General features: G+C 45.3%; 1 protein-coding gene and 1 long non-coding RNA gene across 4 annotated transcripts in view; both read left to right on the top strand.

Moving 5' to 3' along the window:
• LOC129829798 (uncharacterized) overlaps positions 1 to 16,965 on the top strand; it is a 71,566-nt gene extending 54,601 nt beyond the window's left edge. Inside the window, exon 3 of the long non-coding RNA XR_008755453.1 lies at positions 15,744 to 16,965. This is a non-coding gene — a long non-coding RNA (uncharacterized LOC129829798). The remainder of the gene's footprint in view (positions 1 to 15,743) is intronic.
• Positions 16,966 to 19,061: 2,096 nt separating this feature from the next.
• mul1b (mitochondrial E3 ubiquitin protein ligase 1b) lies at positions 19,062 to 25,693 on the top strand. Of its 3 annotated transcripts, none has more exons than XM_055891721.1 (5): positions 19,062 to 19,130; positions 21,252 to 21,406; positions 22,128 to 22,336; positions 24,161 to 24,372; positions 24,600 to 25,693. In XM_055891721.1, the coding sequence occupies exons 2-5, from the start codon at positions 21,287 to 21,289 to the stop codon at positions 25,115 to 25,117; spliced, it is 1,059 nt and encodes a 352-aa protein (XP_055747696.1). In that variant the 5' UTR covers positions 19,062 to 19,130; positions 21,252 to 21,286; the 3' UTR covers positions 25,118 to 25,693. The 3 variants fall into 3 exon arrangements, with proteins under 3 accessions (XP_055747696.1, XP_055747698.1, XP_055747695.1); XM_055891723.1 differs by lacking the exon at positions 19,062 to 19,130 and adding an exon at positions 19,134 to 19,213; XM_055891720.1 differs by lacking the exon at positions 19,062 to 19,130 and adding an exon at positions 19,243 to 19,888.
• Positions 25,694 to 26,974: the final 1,281 nt, after the last annotated feature.

Raw genomic sequence — 26,974 nt, 5'->3', positions numbered from 1 at the left:
CAGTTGTGTCTCTGCTCAGTTTGACAGCGGTGTCTCTGATCAGTTTGGCAGTTGTGTCTCTTCTCAGTTTGACAGTGGTGTCTCTGATCAGTTTGGCAGTTGTGTCTCTGCTCAGTTTGACAGCGGTGTCTCTGCTCAGTTTGACAGCGGTGTCTCTGCTCAGTTTGACAGCGGTGTCTCTGATCAGTTTGGCAGTTGTGTCTCTGCTCAGTTTGACAGCGGTGTCTCTTCTCAGTTTGACAGCGGTGTCTCTGATCAGTTTGACAGCGGTGTCTCTGCTCAGTTTGACAGCGGTGTCTCTGATCAGTTTGGCAGTTGTGTCTCTGATCAGTTTGACAGCGGTGTCTCTGATCAGTTTGACAGCGGTGTCTCTTCTCAGTTTGACAGCGGTGTCTCTTCTCAGTTTGACAGCGGTGTCTCTGATCAGTTTGACAGCGGTGTCTCTGCTCAGTTTGACAGCGGTGTCTCTGCTCAGTTTGACAGTGGTGTCTCTGCTCAGTTTGACAGTGGTGTCTCTTCTCAGTTTGACAGCGGTGTCTCTGCTCAGTTTGACAGCGGTGTCTCTGATCAGTTTGGCAGTTGTGTCTCGGCTCAGTTTGACAGCGGTGTCTCGGCTCAGTTTGACAGTGGTGTCTCTGCTTAGTTTGACAGTGGTGTCTCGGCTCAGTTTGACAGTGGTGTCTCGGCTCAGTTTGACAGTTGTGTCTCTGATCAGTTTGACAGTGGTGTCTCTGCTCAGTTTGACAGTGGTGTCTCTGCTCAGTTTGTCAGCGGTGTCTCGGCTCAGTTTGACAGTGGTGTCTCTGCTCAGTTTGACAGCGGTGTCTCGGCTCAGTTTGACAGCGGTGTCTCTGCTCAGTTTGACAGCGGTGTCTCTGCTCAGTTTGACAGCGGTGTCTCTTCTCAGTTTGACAGCGGTGTCTCGGCTCAGTTTGACAGTGGTGTCTCTGCTCAGTTTGACAGTGGTGTCTCTGCTCAGTTTGACAGTGGTGTCTCTGCTCAGTTTGACAGCGGTGTCTCTGCTCAGTTTGACAGTGGTGTCTCTGCTCAGTTTGGCAGTTGTGTCTCTGCTCAGTTTGATAGCGGTGTCTCTTCTCAGTTTGGCAGTTGTGTCTCTGCTCAGTTTGACAGCGGTGTCTCTGATCAGTTTGGCTGTTGTGTCTCTGCTCAGTTTGACAGCGGTGTCTCTGCTCAGTTTGACAGCGGTGTCTCTGCTCAGTTTGACAGTGGTGTCTCTGATCAGTTTGGCAGTTGTGTCTCTGCTCAGTTTGATAGCGGTGTCTCTTCTCAGTTTGGCAGTTGTGTCTCTGCTCAGTTTGACAGCGGTGTCTCTGATCAGTTTGGCTGTTGTGTCTCTGCTCAGTTTGACAGCGGTGTCTCTGCTCAGTTTGACAGCGGTGTCTCTGCTCAGTTTGACAGCGGTGTCTCTGATCAGTTTGGCAGTTGTGTCTCTTCTCAGTTTGACAGTGGTGTCTCTGATCAGTTTGGCAGTTGTGTCTCTGCTCAGTTTGACAGCGGTGTCTCTTCTCAGTTTGACAGTGGTGTCTCTTCTCAGTTTGACAGCGGTGTCTCTTCTCAGTTTGACAGCGGTGTCTCTGATCAGTTTGACAGCGGTGTCTCTGCTCAGTTTGACAGCGGTGTCTCTGATCAGTTTGGCAGTTGTGTCTCGGCTCAGTTTGACAGCGGTGTCTCTGATCAGTTTGGCAGTTGTGTCTCGGCTCAGTTTGACAGCGGTGTCTCGGCTCAGTTTGACAGTGGTGTCTCTGCTTAGTTTGACAGTGGTGTCTCGGCTCAGTTTGACAGTGGTGTCTCGGCTCAGTTTGACAGTTGTGTCTCTGATCAGTTTGACAGTGGTGTCTCTGCTCAGTTTAACAGTGGTGTCTCGGCTCAGTTTGACAGTGGTGTCTCGGCTCAGTTTGACAGTGGTGTCTCTGCTCAGTTTGACAGCGGTGTCTCTTCTCAGTTTGACAGTGGTGTCTCTGCTCAGTTTGACAGTGGTGTCTCTGCTCAGTTTGACTGTGGTGTCTCGGCTCAGTTTGACAGTGGTGTCTCGGCTCAGTTTGACAGTTGTGTCTCGGCTCAGTTTGACAGCGGTGTCTCTTCTCAGTTTGACAGCGGTGTCTCTGCTCAGTTTGGCAGCGGTGTCTCTGCTCAGTTTGACAGCGGTGTCTCGGCTCAGTTTGACAGTGGTGTCTCTGCTCAGTTTGGCAGCGGTGTCTCGGCTCAGTTTGACAGTGGTGTCTCTGCTCAGTTTGACAGCGGTGTCTCTGCTCAGTTTGACAGTGGTGTCTCGGCTCAGTTTGACAGTGGTGTCTCTGCTCAGTTTGACAGTGGTGTCTCTGCTCAGTTTGACAGCGGTGTCTCTGCTCAGTTTGACAGCGGTGTCTCTTCTCAGTTTGACAGTGGTGTCTCTGCTCAGTTTGACAGCGGTGTCTCTGCTCAGTTTGACAGTGGTGTCTCTGCTCAGTTTGACAGCGGTGTCTCTGCTCAGTTTGGCAGCGGTGTCTCTGCTCAGTTTGACAGCGGTGTCTCTTCTCAGTTTGACAGCGGTGTCTCTTCTCAGTTTGACAGTGGTGTCTCTGCTCAGTTTGGCAGTTGTGTCTCTGCTCAGTTTGACAGCGGTGTCTCTTCTCAGTTTGGCAGTTGTGTCTCTGCTCAGTTTGACAGCGGTGTCTCTGATCAGTTTGGCAGTTGTGTCTCTTCTCAGTTTGACAGTGGTGTCTCTGATCAGTTTGACAGCGGTGTCTCTGCTCAGTTTGACAGCGGTGTCTCTTCTCAGTTTGACAGTGGTGTCTCTGCTCAGTTTGACAGCGGTGTCTCTGCTCAGTTTGACAGTGGTGTCTCTGATCAGTTTGGCAGTTGTGTCTCTGCTCAGTTTGACAGCGGTGTCTCTGCTCAGTTTGACAGCGGTGTCTCTTCTCAGTTTGACAGCGGTGTCTCTTCTCAGTTTGACAGCGGTGTCTCTGATCAGTTTGACAGCGGTGTCTCTGATCAGTTTGACAGCGGTGTCTCTGCTCAGTTTGACAGTGGTGTCTCTGCTCAGTTTGACAGTGGTGTCTCTTCTCAGTTTGACAGTGGTGTCTCTGCTCAGTTTGACAGTGGTGTCTCTTCTCAGTTTGACAGCGGTGTCTCTTCTCAGTTTGACAGTTGTGTCTCTGCTCAGTTTGACAGCGGTGTCTCTGCTCAGTTTGACAGCGGTGTCTCTTCTCAGTTTGACAGCGGTGTCTCTTCTCAGTTTGACAGTGGTGTCTCTGATCAGTTTGGCAGTTGTGTCTCTGCTCAGTTTGACAGCGGTGTCTCTTCTCAGTTTGGCAGTTGTGTCTCTGCTCAGTTTGACAGCGGTGTCTCTGATCAGTTTGGCAGTTGTGTCTCTTCTCAGTTTGACAGTGGTGTCTCTGATCAGTTTGGCAGTTGTGTCTCTGCTCAGTTTGACAGCGGTGTCTCTGCTCAGTTTGACAGCGGTGTCTCTGCTCAGTTTGACAGCGGTGTCTCTTCTCAGTTTGACAGTGGTGTCTCTTCTCATTTTGACATTGGTGTCTCTTCTCAGTTTGACAGTGGTGTCTCTTCTCAGTTTGACAGTGGTGTCTCTTCTCATTTTGACATTGGTGTCTCTTCTCAGTTTGACAGCGGTGTCTCTGATCAGTTTGACAGCGGTGTCTCTGCTCAGTTTACAGCGGTGTCTCTGATCAGTTTGGCAGTTGTGTCTCGGCTCAGTTTGACAGCGGTGTCTCTGATCAGTTTGGCAGTTGTGTCTCTTCTCAGTTTGACAGTGGTGTCTCTGATCAGTTTGGCAGTTGTGTCTCTGCTCAGTTTGACAGCGGTGTCTCTGCTCAGTTTGACAGCGGTGTCTCTGCTCAGTTTGACAGCGGTGTCTCTTCTCAGTTTGACAGCGGTGTCTCTGCTCAGTTTGACAGCGGTGTCTCGGCTCAGTTTGACAGCGGTGTCTCTGCTCAGTTTGACAGCGGTGTCTCTTCTCAGTTTGACAGTGGTGTCTCTTCTCAGTTTGACAGCGGTGTCTCTGATCAGTTTGACAGCGGTTTCTCTGCTCAGTTTACAGCGGTGTCTCTGATCAGTTTGGCAGTTGTGTCTCGGCTCAGTTTGACAGCGGTGTCTCTGATCAGTTTGGCAGTTGTGTCTCGGCTCAGTTTGACAGCGGTGTCTCGGCTCAGTTTGACAGTGGTGTCTCTGCTCAGTTTGACAGTGGTGTCTCGGCTCAGTTTGACAGTGGTGTCTCGGCTCAGTTTGACAGTTGTGTCTCTGATCAGTTTGACAGTGGTGTCTCTGCTCAGTTTGACAGTGGTGTCTCGGCTCAGTTTGACAGTGGTGTCTCGGCTCAGTTTGACAGTGGTGTCTCGGCTCAGTTTGACAGTGGTGTCTCGGCTCAGTTTGACAGTGGTGTCTCGGCTCAGTTTGACAGTGGTGTCTCGGTTCAGTTTGACAGTGGTGTCTCTGCTCAGTTTGACAGTTGTGTCTCTTCTCAGTTTGACAGTGGTGTCTCTGCTCAGTTTGACAGCGGTGTCTCTGATCAGTTTGACAGCGGTGTCTCTGCTCAGTTTGACAGCGGTGTCTCTTCTCAGTTTGACAGTGGTGTCTCTGCTCAGTTTGACAGCGGTGTCTCTGCTCAGTTTGACAGTGGTGTCTCTGCTCAGTTTGACAGTGGTGTCACGGCTCAGTTTGACAGTGGTGTCTCTGCTCAGTTTGACAGTGGTGTCTCTGCTCAGTTTGACAGCGGTGTCTCTGCTCCGTTTGACAGCGGTGTCTCTTCTCAGTTTGACAGTGGTGTCTCTGCTCAGTTTGACAGCGGTGTCTCTGCTCAGTTTGACAGCGGTGTCTCGGCTCAGTTTGACAGTGGTGTCTCTGCTCAGCTTGACAGTGGTGTCTCGGCTCAGTTTGACAGTGGTGTCTCGGCTCAGTTTGACAGTTGTGTCTCTGATCAGTTTGACAGTGGTGTCTCTGCTCAGTTTGACAGTTGTGTCTCTGCTCAGTTTGACAGCGGTGTCTCTTCTCAGTTTGACAGCGGTGTCTCTTCTCAGTTTGACAGTGGTGTCTCTTCTCAGTTTGACAGTGGTGTCTCTGATCAGTTTGGCAGTTGTGTCTCTGATCAGTTTGGCAGTTGTGTCTCTGCTCAGTTTGACAGCGGTGTCTCTGCTCAGTTTGACAGCGGTGTCTCTTCTCAGTTTGACAGCGGTGTCTCTGCTCAGTTTGACAGTGGTGTCTCTGCTCAGTTTGACAGCGGTGTCTCTGCTCAGTTTGACAGCGGTGTCTCTGCTCAGTTTGACAGCGGTGTCTCGGCTCAGTTTGGCAGTTGTGTCTCTGCTCAGTTTGACAGTGGTGTCTCTGCTCAGTTTGACAGTGGTGTCTCTGCTCAGTTTGACAGCGGTGTCTCGGCTCAGTTTGGCAGTTGTGTCTCTTCTCAGTTTGACAGTTGTGTCTCTGCTCAGTTTGACAGCGGTGTCTCTTCTCAGTTTGACAGTGGTGTCTCTGATCAGTTTGACAGCGGTGTCTCGGCTCAGTTTGACAGTGGTGTCTCTGCTCAGTTTGGCAGCGGTGTCTCGGCTCAGTTTGACAGCGGTGTCTCGGCTCAGTTTGGCAGTTGTGTCTCTTCTCAGTTTGACAGTGGTGTCTCTGCTCAGTTTGACAGCGGTGTCTCGACTCAGTTTGACAGCGGTGTCTCTGCTCAGTTTGACAGCGGTGTCTCTGCTCAGTTTGACAGTGGTGTCTCTGCTCAGTTTGACAGCGGTGTCTCTTCTCAGTTTGACAGTGGTGTCTCTGCTCAGTTTGACAGCGGTGTCTCTGCTCAGTTTGGCAGCGGTGTCTCTGATCAGTTTGACAGCGGTGTCTCTGCTCAGTTTGACAGTGGTGTCTCTGCTCAGTTTGACAGCGGTGTCTCTTCTCAGTTTGACAGCGGTGTCTCGGCTCAGTTTGACAGTGGTGTCTCTGCTCAGTTTGACAGTGGTGTCTCTGCTCAGTTTGACAGTGGTGTCTCTGCTCAGTTTGACAGCGGTGTCTCTGCTCAGTTTGACAGTGGTGTCTCGGCTCAGTTTGACAGTGGTGTCTCTGCTCAGTTTGGTAGCGGTGTCTCTTCTCAGTTTGTCAACAGTGTCTAATCAGTTTGTCAGCTGCGCGACTGGGTGGAAGATGACCATGTGCTTTAAGGTTTACCGGATCTTTTTTCTGCAGTTTTTTGAAGATCACAACACTACCCATACACTGCAGTGCTTTTGTTCAGCAGCAGATGATGCGCTGTCAGCCACTGGCTTGTCATTCCCACTCACCGTCGAATGGACTTAAGTTAGCCACAAGTTCTGACTGAGTTCCATTGTCATGAAACGCAAATACAGCGATGAGTTTCTCTCTTGGTTTAATACAAACTTTGAGAAATAACGAGGAGTGCCCACAATGTGTTTTGTGCATGGAAGTGCTTAGTAATGTGTCTCTCAAAACGAATTAAACGAAATAAAACGAAGTTAAAATGACAGGTCCTGACCAAACATCCACAGCATGATGGTAAACCCAGGGAGCTCTTTCAGAACAGGGGCATAATGCTTCAGGAAACAGTTCTTCGACAGTGGAAAAGTAAGTCAGCTTGCAAGGCACTTCTGTCATAAGGGAGCACCATCTCTCATAGTAGTCAATGTGAGTTTCTCTTTCAAACAATCCCCTTGTACACAGCCAATAGCTAGCTAGCTAACGTTAGCCAATGCAAGGACTGTATCTAGATACTGATAGTGCAACCCTAAGTAACAGTACAGATGGAGTTGCTGTTAAAATACAAGCAATAATTTTTATTCTCAACTGGAATACAGTAATTGACGCAAGATGCTTTTTGAGGCTGAGAAACTGACTGGGAAAGCGGTAGATGTTCTGATGCAGTTTGGCACCACATACCTGTGCGAGTCAGGGTTCTCAACTGTCAAAAACGGAGTCCAAAATAGACCTGCTTGTTGAAAACTTCAACCAGTCACACACCTATCACTTTAGGACTGTGTGTGTGTGTGTGTGTGTGTGTGTGTGTGTGTGTGTGTGTGTGTGTGTGCGTGTGCGTGTGCGTGTGCGTGTGCGTGTGTGTGTGTGTGTGTGTGTGTGTGTGTGTGTGTGTGTGTGTGTGTGTGTGTGTGTGTGTGTGTGTGTGATTTAATGTAGTTTAACAGCAACAGTTCCAATCTAGACAGATATGTTGCAGTGTTTTTAATGGGGACAAATAAACATGAATAGCTATTTATATGGGTATTTCATTTCATTGTTATTTGTCTGTGTTGCATGTGTTAATGGGCGTAAGGGCAATAAAATGTACCGATATGTACATATAGTTGCATGTTTTTGTAAGCTTGGGTCCCAGGAAAACACAGAATTTCTCATTTGGGTCCCAGGCTAAACAAGTTTAAGAACCCCTGCCCTATCCACATCGACGGGACAGTAGTGGAGGTGGAAAGTTTTAAGTTCCTTGGCGTACACATCACGAACAAACTGAAATGGTCCACCCACACAGACAGCGTGGTGAAGAAGGTGCAACAGCGCCTCTTCAACATCAGGAGGTTGAAGAAATTTGACTTGTCACCTAAAACCCTCACAAACCTTTACAGATGCACAATCGAGAGCATCCTGTCTGGCTGTATTACTGCCTGGTACGGCAACTGCACCGCCCACAACTGCAAGGCTCTCCAGAGGGTGGTGCGGTCTGCACAACACATCACCGGGGGAAAACTACTTGCCCTCCAGGACATCTACACCACCCGATGTCACAGGAAGGCCAAAAAGATCATCAAGGACAACAACCACCCGAGCCACCGCCTGTTCACCCCGCTATCATCCAGAAGGCGAGGTCAGTACAGGTGCATCAAAGCTGGGACTGAGAGACTGAAAAGCAGCTTCTATCTTAAGGCCATCAGACTGTTAAACAGCCATCAAAGAGAGGCTGCTGCCAACATACAGACTCAAATCACTGGCTACTTTAATAAATTGGTTTAATAAAGGTATCACTAGTCACTTTAAATAATGCCACTTTAATCATGTTTACATATCCTACATTACTCATCTCTATCAAGTTTCAGGTAAGACCCGACAGTTTATTAATTGAACAGGGGCAGGCAAAAAGCAGGTCAAGGGCAGGCAGAGGTCGGTAATCCAGATAGGTGAGGTAAAGGTACAGGACGGCAGGCAGGCAGGCAGGTTAAGGGCAGGCAAAGGTCAGTAATCCAGAAAGGTGGGGCAAAAGTACAGGACGGCAGGCAGGCTCAGGGTCAGGGCAGGCAGAATGGTCAAACACCGGGAAAACTAGAAAACAGGAACAATTGAGAGACAGGAGCAGAGGGAAAACCGCTGGTAGGCTTGACGAAACAAAAAGAACTGGCAACAGACAAACAGAGAACACAGGTATAAATACACAGGGGATAATGGGGAAGATGGGCGACACCTGGATGGGGGTGGAGACAATCACAAAGACAGGTGAAACAGATCAGGGTGTGACAATCTCATATGTATATACTGTATATACTGGCAACAGGTAGCCTAGTGGTTAGAGCGTTGGGCCAGTAACCGAAAGGTGGCAAGGTCAAAATCTGTAATTCTGCCCCTGAACAAGGCAGTTAACCCACTGTTCCTAGGCCGTCACTGTAAATAAGAATTTGTTCTTAACTGACTTGCCTAGTTAAATAAAAATAAAATATATATTTTATACCATCTATTGCATCTTGCCTATGCCGCACGGCCATCGGTCATCCATATATTTATATGTATATATTCTTATTCCATCCCTTTACATGTGTGTGTATAAGGTAAATTTGTTAGATTACTTGTTAGTTATTACTGCACTCTCGGAACTAGAAGCACAAGCATTTCGCTACCCTCGCATTAACATCTGTATGTGACCAATAACATTTGATTTGATTTGAATAAGCACAGAAAAAAGAGGGAGTCCTTTAAGTGAGTGCTTTGGGTGCTTTCTAAGGGTGTTTACAACTCTTCAGCTGTGATCTATAATAAAATATGTAGTCATTGTACTATCATCAATAGTCAGTACAGTCCATCGAATTTGAAAAAGCCAAGCCTCAAAAGGGTAAAGTAGTTACAATACTGTAACAGAAATAGCAGACATCAACTAAATGAGAGTATAGGTATCAAAGAATCTTGGCAACATGTAAACAAGAGACATTGGCAATGACATTACTACTCGTTCTCCTAAGAAACATTTTCCAGAACTAATTGATTACATTCTATCATCATGTAATTGCTATATCATTCACAAACAAAAACAATCGCAACATGCTGTCACAATCTGCATGATTACATTATTACCTAAAATGCTTTCATAAATTAGATTTCCATAGTCTCTCATTTTCTTTAACTTATGTGTGTGTGTGTGTGTGTTTGTGTGTGTGCGTGTGCGTGTGCGTGTGCGTGTGCGTGTGCGTGTGCGTGTGCGTGTGTGTGTGTGTGTGTGTGTGTGTGTGTGTGTGTGTGTGTGTGTGTGTGTGTGTGTGTGTGTGTGTGCATATTGGGGTGACATCTGTTCATGTAACATCTGATCCTGAAGAGGTGTACTAGGTGTAACGTACATTAAGACACATCTGCATCAGTCATAGCCATGCCTCCATGTTTCCATGCCTCCAGCGATGTTCGCCACAGCATTGAGAAAGACTCATCTGGTTCCATCCCTGCCTCCCTGCACTCCTCCCTCAAAGTTTCTCCCTTTTTCTATCTTCCATCTGCCAGCAAGGGCTATTTTTGTCTATACCTCCACATGGATGGGTGGATGGGTAGATGGGTGCAGGCAGGCATCAGGAAAACAGACAGAGACATGGGAGGTAGAGAGGTTAGCTGTGGAGCGCGGTCTGTCGACAGGAAGGAAGGGACACTTTCCACTGTTACTAGATCAAATCAAACTTGATTTGTCACATGCTCCGAATACAACAATTGTAGACCTTACCGTGAAATGCTTACTTACAAGCCCTTAACCAACAGTGCAGTTCAAGAAGAATTCATATAAAGTAACAATAAATAAACAATAAATAAAAGAGGCTATATATAGGGAGTACCGGTACCGAGTCAATGTGCGGGGGTACAGGTTAGTCAAGGTAATTTGTACATGTAGGTAGGTGTGAAGTGACTATGCATAGATAATAAACAGTGAGTAGCAGCAGTGTACAACACAAATGGGGGGGTCAATGTAAATAGTCCGGTGGCCATTTTATTAATTGTTCAGCATTCTTATGGCTTGGGATTAGAAGCTGTTAAGGAGTCTTTTGGTTCTCGACTTGGTGCTCCGGTACCGCTTGTCCTACGGTAGCAAAGAAAACAGTCTATGACTTGGGTGACTGGAGTCTCTGACCAGTTTTTGGGGCTTTCCTCTGACACCGCCTATTATATAGGTCCTGGATGGCAGGAAGCGTGGCCCCAGGGATGTACTGGGCCGTATGCACTACCCTCTGTAGCGCCTTATGGTCAGATGCCGAGCAGTTGCCATAGATGACTGCATCATGGTGACTAATATTGAGACAAAGCCCTCAGGCATGTTCGGTTCCCTTTTTGAGTTGATATGGGATGGGTTACACTGCCTACACCTCTCCTGTATTTGGAGTTTGGTATTATGAGAGAACCTACAAGTTCTCTCATAATATTTCAGCTGTCAGTTAAATGATATCAAAGTCTGATTCAGACTACTGATTCAGACTACTGATTCAGACTCAGACTACTGATTCAGACTCAGACTACTGATTCAGACTACTGATTCAGACTACCGATTCAGATTCAGACTACTGATTCAGACTACTGATTCAGACTCAGACTACTGATTCAGACTACTGATTCAGACTCAGACTACTGATTCAGACTACTGATTCAGACTACTGATTCAGACTACTGATTCAGACTACTGATTCAGACTACTGATTCAGACTACTGATTCAGACTACTTTCTCATACAGTGTTTGAGGGAATTTTGTTGTTGTTGTAGCCATGTTATTCTTGTAGTCTCATTATAGAGATTTTCAAAACTTTTTTGAAAAGTACAGTAGAGTGGTTTTCATTTGTGATTTATCCTGCTTCCAAATCTCTGTGCTGCACTCAATTCGCTCAGACATACAGAGATGGAGAGATTCAAATACAGGAGAGATTCAAATACATAAATCCACATTTATCCAACATGTTGTAGGGAAGTACACCACAGGCCTATGCTTTGTACATCTAACACCCTTGTCACATGTTGTTTGTGCATTCTGCATCCTTGTGACTATTGTGTTTCATTGCATTACTTATTTAACCACAAATAATTGTTGGGAAACCAAGTCTGGGGCCACTTGCCCCGTCAGCTCATTCCATAAACCTGAAAAACACTACCCTGTAACGAAATATCAAATTGGCAGTGACTGTTCAGTGTGGAAAATGAACTGACGAAGCAGGGAGGTAGTATGCTAATCCTGTATTCACTGACTGACTGTCACTCACTCCGCCCAGCCCCACAGGCAGCATCCATTCACTTCTTTCTAACTGGGTCTGCGTCTCAAATGGCACCCTATTCCCTATAGTGCACTATAGGGCTCTGGTCAAAAATAGTGCACACTGTAGGGAATAGGGTGCCATTTGGGCAACCCCTGGTTAGAAAGAAGTGGATGGCTGCTGCCTGTGGGGCTGGGCGGAGTGAGTGACAGTCAGTCAGTGGATTTGTGAGACTGAGATTGCACAACAGGCTCAGTTGAATGGTTCTGAACTGAAGCCTGCTTTTCCCACTGCTGCATGCTGACACCATATTTCACCCCAAATAATTTCATACTCCTCATCTTTATTGCCACTGCACTTCTCCATTGCATTATTGTTGTTTATATAAAGAGTGTATTCATCGTGTCGACCAGTAAAAAAAATCATGTGACGTGTCTCAGTTTTGATGATACAAAGTATTTTTGTGTCTGTGTTCTTATTTTATTCTCCTCTTGTGCTTGTTCAACAAATTGCAATCTTTCGCCCCTACCTATTCATACAGGCCACCCTACCTATTCATACAGGCCACCCTACCTATTCATGCAGGCCACCATACCTATTCATGCAGGCCACCCTACCTATTTATGCAGGCCACCGTACCTATTCATGCAGGCCACCATACCTATTCATGCAGGCCACCCTACCTATTCATACAGGCCACCCTACCTATTCATACAGGCCACCCTACCTATTCATGCAGGCAACCCTACCTATTTATGCAGGCCATCCTACCTATTCATGCATGCCACCCTACCTATTCATACAGGCAACCCTACCTATTCATGCATGCCACCCGGCCTATTCATGCAGAACACCCTACCTATTCATACAGGCCAACCTACCTATTCATACAGCCCAACTACCTATTCATGCAGACCACCCTACCTATTCATGCAGGCCAACCTACATATTCATTCAGGCCACCCTACCTATTCATACAGGCTACCCTACCTATTCATACAGGCCAACCTACCTATTCATACAGGCCACGCTACCTATTCATACAGGCCAATCTACCTATTCATACAGGTCAACCTACCTATTCATGCAGGCCACCCTACCTATTCATGCAGTCCACCCTACCTATTCATGCAGGCCAACCTACCTATTCATGCAGGCCAACCTACCTATTCATACAGGCCAACCTACCTATTCATGCAGACCACCCTACCTATTCATGCAGGCCAACCTACCTATTCATGCAGGTCACCCTACCTATTCATGCAGGCCACCCTACCTATTCATGCATGCCACCCTGCCTATTCATGCAGGCAACCCTACCTATTCATGCAGGCCACCCTACCTATTCATGCAGGCCACCCTACCTATTCATGCAGGCAACCCTACCTATGCATGCAGGCAACCCTACCTATTAATGCAGGCCACACTACCTATTCATGCAGGCCACCCTACCTATTCATGCAGGCCACCCTACCTATTCATGCAGGCCACCCTACCTATTCATGCAGACCACCCTACCTATTCATACAGGCCACCCTACCTATTCATACATGCCACCCTACCTATTCATGCAGGCCACCCTACCTAATCATGCAGACCACCCTACCTATTCATGCAGGCCACCCTACCTATTCATGCAGGCCCCGCTACCTATTCATGCAGGCCACCCTACCTATTCATACAGGCCACCCTACCTATTCATGCAGGCCACCCTACCTATTCATACAGGCCAACCTACCTATTCATACAGGCCAACCTACCTATTCATGCAGACCACCCTACCTATTCATGCAGGCCAACCTACCTATTCATGCAGGCCACCCTACCTATTCATACAGGCCACCCTGCTTATTCATACAGGCCAACCTAACTATTCATACAGGCCACCCTACCTATTCATACAGGCCAATCTATCTATTCATACAGGTCAACCTACCTATTCATGCAGGCCAACCTACCTATTCATGCAGGCCAACCTACCTATTCATACAGGCCAACCTACCTATTCATGCATGCCACCCTACCTATTCATGCAGTCCACCCTACCTATTCATGCATGCCACCCTACCTATTCATGCAAGCCACCCTACCTATTCATGCAGGCCACCCTACCTATTCATGCAGGCCACCCTACCTATTCATGCAGTCCACCCTACCTATTCATGCAGGCCAACCTACCTATTCATGCAGGCCAACCTACCTATTCATACAGGCCAACCTACCTATTCATGCAGACCACCCTACCTATTCATGCAGGCCAACCTACCTATTCATGCATGCCACCCTGCCTATTCATGCAGGCAACCCTACCTATTCATGCATGCCACCCTACCTATTCATGCAGGCCACCCTACCTATTCATGCAGGCCACCCTACCTATTCATGCAGGCAACCCTACCTATGCATGCAGTTAACCCTACCTATTCATGCAGGCCACACTACCTATTCATGCAGGCCACCCTACCTATTCATGCAGGCCACCCTACCTATTCATGCAGGCCACCCTACCTATTCATACAGGCCAATCTACCTATTCATGCAGGTCAACCTACCTATTCATGCAGGCCAACCTACCTATTCATGCAGGCCAACCTACCTATTCATACAGGCCAACCTACCTATTCATGCATGCCACCCTACCTATTCATGCAGTCCACCCTACCTATTCATGCATGCCACCCTACCTATTCATGCAGGCCACCCTACCTATTCATGCAGGCCACCCTACCTATTCATGCAGGCCACCCTACCTATTCATGCAGGCCACCCTACCTATTCATGCAGGCCACCCTACCTATTCATGCAGGCCAACCTACCTATTCATGCAGGCCACCCTACCTATTCATGCAGGCCACCCTACCTATTCATGCAGGCCACCGTACCTATTCATGCAGGCCACCCTACCTATTCATGCAGACCACCTTACCTATTCATGCAGGCCACCCTACCTATTCATGCATGCCACCCTACCTATTCATGCAGGCCACCCTACCTATTCATGCAGGCCACCCTATCTATTCATGCAGGCCACCCTACCTATTCATGCAGACCACCCTACCTGTTCATGCAGGCCACCCTACCTATTCATACAGGCCATCCTACCTATTCCTGCAGACCACCCTACCTATTCATGCAGGCCAACCTACCTATTCATGCAGGCCACCCTACCTATTCATACAGGCCACCCTACCTATTCATGCAGGCCAGCCTACCTATTCATGCAGGCCACCCTACCTATTCATGCAGGCCACCCTACCTATTCATGCAGGCCACCCTACCTATTCATACAGGCCACCCTACTGTCGTGACGTGACTATCATGAATATGATGATGGTTATTTTAGTAAATCAATTAACTATGTTTAATTATTACGTGATTAAATGACCTTGTTACACAATGAAAGGGGTAGGGAAAGAAGAGAGGGGACCCATCGTACATACAGTTGGAAAACTATGCTCATGGGAATGTGAATACTTTGCAAATGAACGACCGCTTATTCGAAAAGAATTGCAATGCATATATTTACGCTTGTATGTCTTTGTTGTCTCTCTGTCACAATGTCCTCAGTTGTAGTAGTAGGCTTTCTTTGTTTTGGAAGTGTTCGTTAGAATGGCTAAATCAGACGTTCCAATGGTCGTTTGAGAGGGAAATGTTCCTCTTTTCTCATCTTTGGTCAAAGTTCTAGACTACTTTACATTGCCCGCCTGCAGACTGAGAATGTTTGGTATAGTCTTCGCCTTCACTCGTCGAGAGTTTGAGAGGGTCTTACCATTTCGTAACATTCAGCTCATGCTGTCGGTCATGCTGGTCTATATTTAAATTCCAACCATTTCAACGTGTAGTCACCGCACCACGCTTTCTGGTCTTGTAGTTTTTAACCATTTGTCAGCCGCGTAGCCACCACTCCACGCTGTCTGGTCTCAATGGTTGATTATTCAGGGTACAGCTAGAACCCCTTTACACGCTGGCAGCAACCCAGCATGTTTTTGGTCTAATGTAAATTTCGTTAGCAGTCCTTTTATGCACTAGCTTTGGAGGGCGGTTCCATCACATTGACACAATGTCTGTGCTCACCTGGGCGTGGTCACTGACTCGGCAAAAGCTTACATGAAAAACAATTCTCCTCTAGAAGGCTAAAATCACATTTCATCTTCACACAAATAGTTTCATATTTAATCATATAAGTTTTACAACATTTAGATGTAACTCTGACATATACAGTACATTGTGAAAGCTCTCAAAGTTACAATGTTTCCTGTAATGCCCTGATCTGTTTCACCTGTCCTTGTGCTTATCTCCACCCCCTCCAGGTATCGCCCATCTTCCCCACTTATCCTCTGGGTATTTAACCTGTGTTTCCTGTCTGTCTGTTGCTAGTTCGTCTTGTTTGTTTTGCGTTTTGTGTCTCAGCGCCTGCTTTTTCCAGTTTCTCTTTTCTCGTCCTCCTGGTTTTTGACCCTTGCTTGTCCTGACCCTGTACCCGCCCGCCTGACCACTCTGCCTGAGCCTGCCTGCTGTCCTGTACCTTTGCTCCACCTCTGGATTACTGACCTCTGCCTGACCTGACCCTGAGCCTGCCTGCCTGCCGTCCTGTACCTTGGCCTCTACTCTGCATTATCGACCCCGGCCTGCCTTGACCTGTCATTTGCCTGCCCCTGTTGTTAGAATAAACATTGTTACTTCACACAGTCTGCACTTGGTTCTTACCTTGATTCCTAATAATTTCCATTACAATGTCTTTAATGATATCACAAAACAATAAATGATCTGACATGATTTTTCTTTAAGTCCCTCACGACTATTTTTAACATTCTTTGTGTTAGAAATATTGTTTTATTATCCACTTTTGGATGTTGGAGTTTTGGCGGAAGAATATCTTTGTAACAAAAGGGTTCTTTCCCCTCAATACTGCATGGCAAGGGAGAGAAAGTTCCTGCAAGATATTTACGACTGTCATAAAATTGGCCAACTCCCCCAGAAAATGGTGGTCTTGAAACCTTTAATTAGCCAGCACCTTTGATCTCCATCCAAGAGGGCAAGTCATGACACTACCTATTCATGCAGGCCACCCTACCTATTCATGTAGGCCAACATCTTTACAAGAGAAGGAGGTAACAGAAAACATTGGCAGCTACATAAAGTGCAGTGATGCTTCATACAATTACTTAAACTCCCCCCTTCTTGTTTCCTGTAGCTGCTTGTAATCAAATCAAAATCCAATTTTATTGGTTGCATACCAATATTTAGCAGATGTTATTGCGGGTGTAGTGAAATGCTTGTGTAATACTAAGGTCCCCACACAATACAATGCACAAACCTGCCCTAGGCTATTCCTTTACTTTCTTTGTATGTTTCATACAGACTTTGAGCTCCCGAGTGGCGCAGGGGTCTAAGGCACTGCATCTCAGTGCAAGAGGCGTCACTAAAGTCCCTGGTTTGATTCCAGGCTGTATCATAGGGCGGCACACAATTGTTCCAGCATCATCCGGGGTAGGCCGTCATTGTAATTAAGAATTTGTTCTTAACTGACTTGCCTAGTAAAATAAAAACATTGAGTTATTAAGATTACAAAGAATAAAAAGGCTTCTCTGTGTTTATGATCCAGTGCTTCTTTTATTCTGTACACCACTAGTTAGACAACACATTTTGAAGTTAAATACATGTTTCTTTACACAATGTTGTTTATCATGAAATCAATGGTTGTTCATCATTCTAACAAACAAAACTGAATATAAACATGTGATATCATCTCATTTCATATCACAGAGCCCATACGACGAAAATAACAAATCTGTGATGTGCTTTTCACTTGGGAGTCAGTCAAATTGTTGGAAAGAAAGACGGAAGAAGCGGACGCTGATGTGCAGCATGACTATAATGGCGGGGGAATCAAGGAGAGTTGGAATATTGTCCAAAATAATAGAAAACAGAGTAAAGTAGCATACAGTGATGAGAATGTCCATTCTTATCTTGTAGGAGTATGTTTTGTTAATGAGGAGCAGCTGATTGGATTACCAATTTTGAAGAATCCACTTGAGATATCCAAACTGGTGGAGAGGGTGCTGCGTAAAGTGAAGGCTGTGAGGATCATGAGACGCAGGCTTGTTTTGATTTTTTTGTTCTTCTGAAGATCAGAAGGAGCGTGTGTTGTGTCTCACCCGATTTGCGAAGTTTGATGTGTCCTGTGTGTCTCGTCAGAACAGGGCACCCCTCCCGGAGGTTATATCTGGCGTTTTGTTGAAAGTCGATGTTGAAGAGATTAAAAACATTCATGGAGTGATTGATGCTCGTCGGATGAATCGTGTGGTGAAGACTACAGTATCTGTTATTTTGTTCTTTGATATGGAATCTCTCCATACCCTTCTTTTGATATGGAATCTCTCCATACCCTTCTTTTGATATGGAATCTCTCCCTACTCTTCGTTTGATATGGAATTTCTCCATACCTTTCTTTTGATATGGAATCTCACCCTACTCTTCTTGTGATATGGAATTTCTCCATACCCTTCTTTTGATATGGAATCTCTCCATACCCTTCTTTTGATATGGAATCTCTCCATACCCTTCTTTTGATATGGAATCTCTCCCTACTCTTCTTTTGCTATGGAATCTCTCCATACCCTTCTTTTGATATGGAATCTCTCCCTACCCTTCTTTTGATATGGAATCTCTCCCTACTCTTCTTGTGATATGGAATTTCTCCATACCCTTCTTTTGATATGGAATCTCTCCATACCCTTCTTTTGATATGGAATCACTCCCTACTCTTCTTTTGATATGGAATCTCTCCCTACTCAAGTGCTATAAAAACTACGGAGTCAGAGCATTTGTTCCAAGACCAATGCAGTGTGATCACTGTGAAGCTTGTGGACATGTTTCAAGTGTTTGCAGAAGGGAGAAGCCGAGATGTGCAAGTTGTGGAAAAGATCATGTCGTGTTTTAAAAGTGATGAAAATGTGACATGTTGCAATTGTGGTGGGAACCATGAAGCCATGTCGTTGGAATGCCCAACAAGGGTGGAAGAGAATGAGGTGGCCAAAGTCAGGGCTGTCCAGAGCATTTCATATGCAGCGGCTGTATAAAAGGGTTAAGGGTTCGAATGGTGTTCCTGAAGAGTCCATGGAGCCTTCACTGAAGGTTGCAGGGGTTGCTGTTCAACAGCTGGACCCAGATATGTTAAAGGTTAAGAAGGTGGACTTTGTGGCCTTTATAGCTATGGTGATCAATGGCACTGCCAAGGTGGAGAGGAAGTCCAGAAAAATAGATATCCTTGTGGATGCAGTGGAACGGTTCCTGGGACTGAAAGACTTCTCGGCGGAGGAGTTGCATGGAGCATTGGCACAAGCCGTACCACCCTCTCGGGTCATAGAGCCTGAGAAGGGAGATATTGAGATTTGAAGGAAGGAAGAAGTGGGAGTTTTGCGATTTCAGTTTCATCAATGTGTTTTTTTAAATTGATTTATTTTGGGTGGATTAAGTTAGTTTCCCTACCTTGGTTTTTCAACCCCGTCCAGTTGGTAGCAGTAATATACCTTTTGGGGTTGTAGTCTCCCATAAAACCCACAGAAGTAGAAGCTTTTCACTTGATAAATGATTGAACACTGTCACCTGCTGGTCAAATGACCACATTGAAATAACTTTTATTTTGAAGTGAGAAAAGGAACCCGGAAATAGTGTTTACTGTGAGAAAGTGGAGGGTGAGTGCTAGCTACTTGTGGCTGTATTTATCTAATCTTGGAACGAAGTCGATCGTTTTTAAAATATAAACGTAATTTGCTGGGTGAGAGATCTGTGTGTTTACAAACTATCTACACCAGTGAAGGGCTAAATTACAGAGCCCCTTAGCTAGCGCAATGTCAACAATCTTGCTAGCTACTGACAGGTTTTCATGTTCAGTCAATATATTCTGTATGATGCCAAATGTTTTAATATGTTTTGTATTTTGGCGACTGCGTTGTTGTCATTAGCTAAGCATTTGAAATGGTCACTCGCCTCCAGAAGGTCAGTCAACCCAAATATATTTTTGCTGGATCAAAATTGGAGTCCTCGATTACGTTAGCTACAGTAATAATTAGCTGGGTCATTCTCACGAAATTTGACCCAAAAATGAGTTTCATTTTTAACGAAATGTCCTCTTTGATCACTGAGATTAGGTATCTGTACTTATCTATACTGAACAAAAATAGCATGGCATGGCATCTGCCTATAAAACAAAAAAGTAGGGCGTGAATCATAAAACCAGTCAGTATCTGGTGTGACCACCATTTATTTGTCTCATGCTGCACGACACATCTTCAAATAGAGTTGATGAGGCTGTTGATTGTGGCCTGAGGAATGTTGTCCCACTCCTCATCAATGGCTGTGCGAAGTTGCTGGATATTGGCAGGAAATGGAACAAGCTGTCGTACATGTTGATCCAGAGCATCCCAAACATGCTCAATGGGTGACATGTTTGGTGAGTATGCAGGCCAGAAGAAATGGGACATTTTCAACTTCCAGGAATTGTGTACAGATCCTTGAGACATGAGGCTGTGCATTATCATGCTGAAACATGAGGTGATGGCGGTGGATGAATGGCATGACAATGGGCCTTAGGATCTGGTCACGGTATCTCTGTGCATTCAACTTGCCATCGATAAAATGCAATTGTGTTCGTTGCCCTTAGCTTATGCTTGCCCATACCATAACCCCACTGCCACCATGGGGCACCCTGTTCACCACGTTAAAATCAGCAAACTGCTCGCCCATACGACGCCATACACATATACGGTGGGGCAGTCGGGAGGCCGGTTGGACGTACTGACAAATTATCTTAAATGATGTTGCAGGCGGCTTATGGTAGAGAACTAAACATTCAATTCTCTGGCAACAGCTCTGGTAGACATTCCTGCAGTCAGCATGCCAATTGCACGCTCCCTCAAAACTTGACAATTTCCACAAAATTCCTATTACCACAAAAGTCCAAAAAAGTAATAATGAAATCAATGTCTAATACATTTTTTACATTGCTCCCCTAATGAAAAGGTGTGAGTTAAACATAACACTGAAAATAAAAATATTTCTAATAAAATTATAAAATGATAAAGAAATTATATTGGACTCAAATTTCTGAGCTTTTTAGCCGTGTTGTTAGTGAGAAGGCCAAGGGGGGTAAAGGGGCTGTTTGAGACTAAGAACCTAATTCTGAAGCAAATAAATGTACTGAATTTATACTACTCATCTAGATGATGCATCATGGGTGAATAAAACTTTGTTTTTAAAGAAATTTTAAAAAGTGTTACGGAAATGAGACACATGCCAACAGACACTGTGTTTGTACGTAATACATATTGTAGTTTAATGTAAACTTCAACTAGTATACCATTTTTATGATTTATGGATAAACTGCAGCAACATATTTGGTGTTTTATTCAAATAAGCAAGCTTTTCTAAAGTAAAATCTTATAAAATTACCAGAGTTTAATCCGGACGCATTTCGATAATGAGAATTTGTGGTGAAAATGTACACAATTCAGGAAATTTTTTATTTAAATTAAGACACTTAGCCAAAAGGTACACATCTTAGTCCTCAGAACGATAGTTGATTTTTGCAGATGCATCATGGTTTTTGAATCTCAATGTGCTACAAACATAGTTCATAAGAATCACCCAGCTAGGTGGCAGTCAGTCAAGTCTCTGTAAATATGGACTATTAGGCTGACAAACCAACTGGCCAAGTATAATTCTGTAGTGTAATTACATGGCATTCATATATTCCATCAAGGTCCAACTAACACATGACCATAGCTTTATAGAATGTAATCTGTCTCCCAATGTAGGTGGGGTTACACCTGCCCTTGTGTTCTCTGAAAAGATGGATTCTAGTGGGAAACCCTCCACAGCCCAAGTCCTACTATTAACCACCAGCTCAGCACTGACTGCAGTCTTCTACTCTGTGTACAGGAGGAGGACAACAACAGTAGCAAGATTAAAGGTAATCACATTATAGGCTTGTCTCATCTATCTTTCTTATCTCTTTAAATCTGGTAGGATTGTGGTTAGGCCATTTCAGTGACAGCTAGCAAGATACACACACTTAATTGACAATTTACACATCTTGAGGGGAGTTTAAAGACATGGTCCGGAACGTTGGCGACGTAAGTATTTATACCTCTCACTTTGGGCTGTATTTGTCAATGTGTAGTTTGTACAGTACATATATAATCTATGAGCAGAATTACTGTGTTACCTCAAGTAGCCACGAAATCCCTAGTTTGAAAGCGACAGTTTACTGGAAGCTGCGCAGCGCCATTTTCCCCCACGTGGGCCAGCCCCTTATCAATTCGAGTTCCAGCCAATGAGCTTTAGCTCCTCGCCATTTCAGTGACAGCTAGCAAGATACACACACGGCAGAGCGAGAGACGGTGAGCACATATGTGACGTAGTACGCAATTTTGGGGGGCCACTTTTGGCTTGTGAGCACTACTTAATGAACTCCTGGCTAAAAAGTATACAAAAGTGTCAGAGAATCTCTTTAAATTGTTTTGTTTGCAACTTACCAGAGCATACAGTAGCACTGCACCTAGAAATCCAATGTGATATTATCAATAGTTCAGATATACTGTCATTTGCATTTTACCAGGAAAGGATTTCACTTCATCATAATGATCATTGGAAGTTTTTGATTGTTCTTCAATATGCTTTATGTTTTACAGGGAGCCAAGAGAGTGTCTATTGATCAGGATCTGAAGAACATCCTGACAGCAGCACCAGGAAAATGTGTTCCGTACGCTGTGATCGAAGGTGTTGTGAGATCTGTTAAAGAAACCCTGAACAGCCAGTTTGTGGACAACTGCAAAGGGGTCATCGAGAGGTTAACTCTAAAGGAGAAGAAGATGGTGTGGAATCGCACCACTCATCTCTGGTAGGTGCTAAAGTACAGTTGTGGCCAAAAGTTTTGAGAATGACACAAATATTAATTTCCACAAAGTTTGTTGCTTCAGTGTCTTTAGATATTTTTGTCAGATGTTACTATGGAATACTGAAGTATAATTACACGCATTTCATAAGTGTCAAAGGCTTTTTTTGACAATTACATGGAGTTGATGCTAAGAGTCTTTGCAGTGTTGACCCTTCTTTTTCAAGACCTCTGCAATCCGCCCTGGCATGCTGTCAATTAACGTCTGGGCCACATCCTGACTGCTGGAAGCCCATTCTTGCATAATCAATGCTTGGAGTTTGTCAGAATTTGTGGGTTTTTGTTTGTCCACCTGCCTCTTGAGGATTGACCACAAGTTGTCAACGGGATTAAGGTCTGGGGAGTTTCCTGGCCATGGACCCAAAATATCGATGTTTTGTTCCCCGAGCCACTTAGTTATGACTTATGCCTTATGGCAAGGTGCTCCATCATGCTGGAAAAGGCATTGTTCGTCACCAAACTGTTCCTGGATGGTTGGGAGAAGTTGCTCTCGGAGGATGTGTTGGTACCATTCTTTATTCATGGCTGTGTTCTTAGGCAAAATTGTGAGTGAGCCCACTCCCTTGGCTGAGGAGCAACCCCACACATGAATGGTCTCAGGATGCTTTAATGTTGGCATGACACAAGACTGATGGTAGCGCTCACCTTGTCTTCTCCGGACAAGCTTTTTTCCAGAAAGGGGATTCATCGGAGAAAATGACTTTACCCCAGTCCTCAGCTGTCCAATCCCTGTACCTTTTGCAGAATATCAGTCTGTCCCTTATGTTTTTCCTGGAGAGAAGTGGCTTCTTTGCTGCCCTTCTTAACACCAGGCCATCCTCCAAAAGTCTTTGCCTCACTGTGCGTGCAGATGCACTCACACCTGCCTGCTGCCATTCCTGAGCAAGCTCTGTACTGGTGGTGCCCCGATGCCGCAGCTGAATCAACTTTAGGAGACGGTCCTGGCGCTTGCTGGACTTTCGTGGGCGCCCTGAAGCCTTCTTCACAACAATTGAACCGCTCTCCTTGAAGTTCTTGATGATCCGATAAATCTTACTGACAGCAATCTTACTGACAGCAATATCCTTGCCTGTGAAGCCCTTTTTGTGCAAAGCAATGATGACGGCACGTGTTTCCTTGCAGGTAACCATGTTTGACAGAGGAAGAACAATGATTCCAAGCACCACCCTCCTTTTGAAGCTTCCAGTCTGTTATTCGAACTCAATCAGCATGACAGAGTGCTCTCCAGCCTTGTCCTCGTCAACACTCACACCTGTGTTAACGAGAGAATCACTGACATTATGTCAGCTGGTCTTTTTGTGGCAGGGCTGAAATGCAGTGTAAATGGTTTTTGGGGATTCAGTTAATTTGCATGGCAAAGAGGGACTTTGCAATCAATCTGATCACTCTTCATAACATTCTGGGGTATATGCAAATTGCCATCATACAAACTGAGGCAGCAGACTTTGTGAAAATTAATTTGTGTCATTCTCAAAACTTTTGGCCACGACTGTACATTGAAGTGCTATGATGTATTCTTGCACGCTCTCTTACTGATGGCTGTTAGGAGGCTCAGTTTGTGTGGATGTATGGTTTGCGTGTGAAGACACACACACTAACGATGGCTCAACAGTTAACTTTTGTTCCTCTTGTGTTACCTTGAATTAATAAATAAACATAAAATAATTTGTAAACACAAACAAAATGTATGAAAATAATGTTATGCTCTACACCGCATATTTTTGTGGATACACATCTCTCTAGATATCTCTAATATTTTGTACCTGTCAGGAACGAGAGTGAAAAGGTCATCCACCAGCGCACCAACACGGTGCCCTTTGACCTGGCATCCCACGACATGGCCATGGCCGCCACCATCCGGGTCATCCGTCCCCTGGACTCCTCAGAGCTAGACCTGGAGACCACTTACGAGAACTTTCACCCCACGGTCCAGTCCCTGACCAATGTCATTGGCCACTTCATCAGCGGGGAGCGCCCTAAAGGTATGGTCCTTTTGTGTGGTCCTGTGTTGCTCAGGAGCTTCACCAGGGCTAAGGTCACCACTGCTTTAGTAGAGCATGGCACTTGCAAAGCCAGCGTTGTGGGTTACATTGCTGCTGGGACCACCCATACTAAAATGCATTCATGCATGTAAGTCTTTAAGTCACTTTGGATAAAAGCTAAATGGCATATGTTGTTGTTGTTGTTGTTGTTGTTATTATTATAATAGGTATCCACGAGACGGAGGAGATGCTGCGTCTGGGGGAGAGTGTGACCGGGGTCGGGGAGCTGGTGCTGGACAACAACCTGGTGAAGCTCCAGCCTCCCAAGCAGGGCCTGAGGTACTTCCTCAGCCGACTGGACTATGACTCCCTGGTGGAGAAGCAGCAGAGCAGCGTCAGAGTCTGGAGGGTCCTGACCGCGGTGTTTGGTGTGGTAGCTTCTACGACGCTCCTCTTCATCCTGTGGAAGCAGTGGGTTTACCACAGACAGAGGAGAAAGGAGAAGAACGTCCTGGAGGAGTTCAAGGAGCATCAGAGGAAGAGGATGAGGGAGATGAATGTAGAGGAGACCAGTGTTTCCCCTAGTGCCTGTACGGTGTGTCTGAGCCGGGAGCGTTCCTGTGTGTTCCTGGAGTGTGGGCATGTCTGTGCCTGTGACCAGTGCTACCAGGCTCTTCCAGAGCCAAAGAAGTGCCCTATCTGCAGGGCACCGATAGAGAGGGTAGTACCGCTTTATAACAGCTAATGGACAATGCCATGGCGATTGTAACTGGACTAATCTAATGTTACTGAAAAAAGGATTGTGTATTTGTTTGTCTTTTTTTGTGTGACAGGAAAATGACTGTGTATCATTTAAAGTGGTACTTGTAGCTTTAACATTTCATTGAAAGATCAACCTTACTGTGTTGTAATTATGCATATGTTGATTTGAGTTCTATCAGTTGAGGAAAAGATGTCCTTTTTCCATAGAGAGTTGTAGAATCAACTCAGAAGTTGAATGTCTTCACCTCAATGTTTCTCCAAAGCACATCAAAGCCATTTTGAATAAAGAAAGAAAAACACAAAACAAATCCTCAACTTATTTTTCAAAGTTGGAGTATACATTTACATCTGTATACTAACTATCCACACAGTTATGAAAATATGTATTGCTGCCAGGACAGAGTGACTTCTGCCTTTCATACATGTTTTCAACAGTGATATGTTATGTTTTGCATAAGCCATTGAATTTGATATGAGCAGTGAAAGTACAGAAAGAAAACATGTGCAAGATAGAAACATTTTATAATGTAAGAAAAGTATCAAGTATGTCCCCCAAGTTAGCCTATGTAACAGTATAACTTTAAACCGTCCCCTCGCCCCGACACGGGCGCGAACCAGGGACCCTCTGCACACATCGACAACGGTCACCCACGAAGCAGCGTTACCCATCGCTCCACAAAAGCCACGGCCCTTGCAAAGCAAGGGGCAACACTACTTAAGTCTCAGAGCAAGTGACGTAACTGATTGAAATGCTACTAGCGCGTACCCGCTAACTAGCTAGCCATTTCACATCCGTTACACTCACCCCCCTTTCAACCTCCTCCTTTTCCGCAGCAACCAGTGATCCGGGTCAACAGCATCAATGTAACAGTATAACTTTAAACCGTCCCCTCGCCCCGACCCGGGCGCGAACCAGGGACCCTCTGCACACATCAACAACGGTCGCCCACGAAGCACGGTCGTTACCCATCGCTCCACAAAGGCCGAGGCCCTTGCAAAGCAAGGGGCAACACTACTTAAGTCTCAGAGCAAGTGACGTAACTGATTGAAATGCTACTAGCGCGTACCCGCTAACTAGCTAGCCATTTCACATCCGTTACACCTACAAAGTGACTGAATCAGTTATCTCTTATAGAAATGAGATGAGGCGGTATACAATGATATTTAATTATTCATTCATAATGGGTTGACTATGAGGGGATTCTCATTGAACCATGAAGGTACAAAACATGTAACATAAGGAGCGTGTCGTGGTGAGACTGGTGGATGGAGAAGGAAAAGTGTACCTCCGTCGGCGACGTGTATTTTCTACCAGTTCTCGGGATTGTTTTTGCATCGCACTCCTTATCAGATTGAGCCTAATATTTTACAACGGTATCATTTTATTATGTAAATGTACTGTATTCCATTGATACATGGCCCGTTTATTCGTAAAGAGGACAGAAAACTTTGAATAAATAATTTTTAATGTTAGCGATATTAGACAATATAATTTTCAGTGTGTTATGATATCTGCTTTTTCACCGGCGTCTTTCAGTATCGATTATTGACTAACCTTGTACTGTGAAGACATGTCGGGAGTATTGCCTTTCAACGAGAAATATTATGGTGTTGACGGCGACGTGGGAAAGGTCTCCATCACGTGTTGCCTGCAGGATACCAGCAACTTCTATTGTGCTGCACTGACTAAAATACCACCTAAACCCGGACAGATTGGGAGAGGTAAACGAGGTGAGAGACTATTGTCAACAAAGGACGTTTTTAAATAATCATTACAATAAATTAAATAAACACTTTTGAAAATAGGGTGTGTGTGTTGTTGATGACACAAGTTTACTGG

This window comes from Salvelinus fontinalis, chromosome 31 (assembly GCF_029448725.1).
Source record: "Salvelinus fontinalis isolate EN_2023a chromosome 31, ASM2944872v1, whole genome shotgun sequence".
Taxonomy (NCBI): Eukaryota; Metazoa; Chordata; class Actinopteri; order Salmoniformes; family Salmonidae; genus Salvelinus; species Salvelinus fontinalis.
This window is presented reverse-complemented; position numbering and strand designations above follow the sequence as displayed.

Coding starts and splice junctions, on each gene's coding strand:
- mul1b (XM_055891720.1), top strand. Junction 21,407..22,127: donor CAACAGTAGCAAGATTAAAG/GTAATCACATTA, acceptor TATGTTTTACAG/GGAGCCAAGAGAGTGTCTAT. Junction 22,337..24,160: donor AATCGCACCACTCATCTCTG/GTAGGTGCTAAA, acceptor TGTACCTGTCAG/GAACGAGAGTGAAAAGGTCA.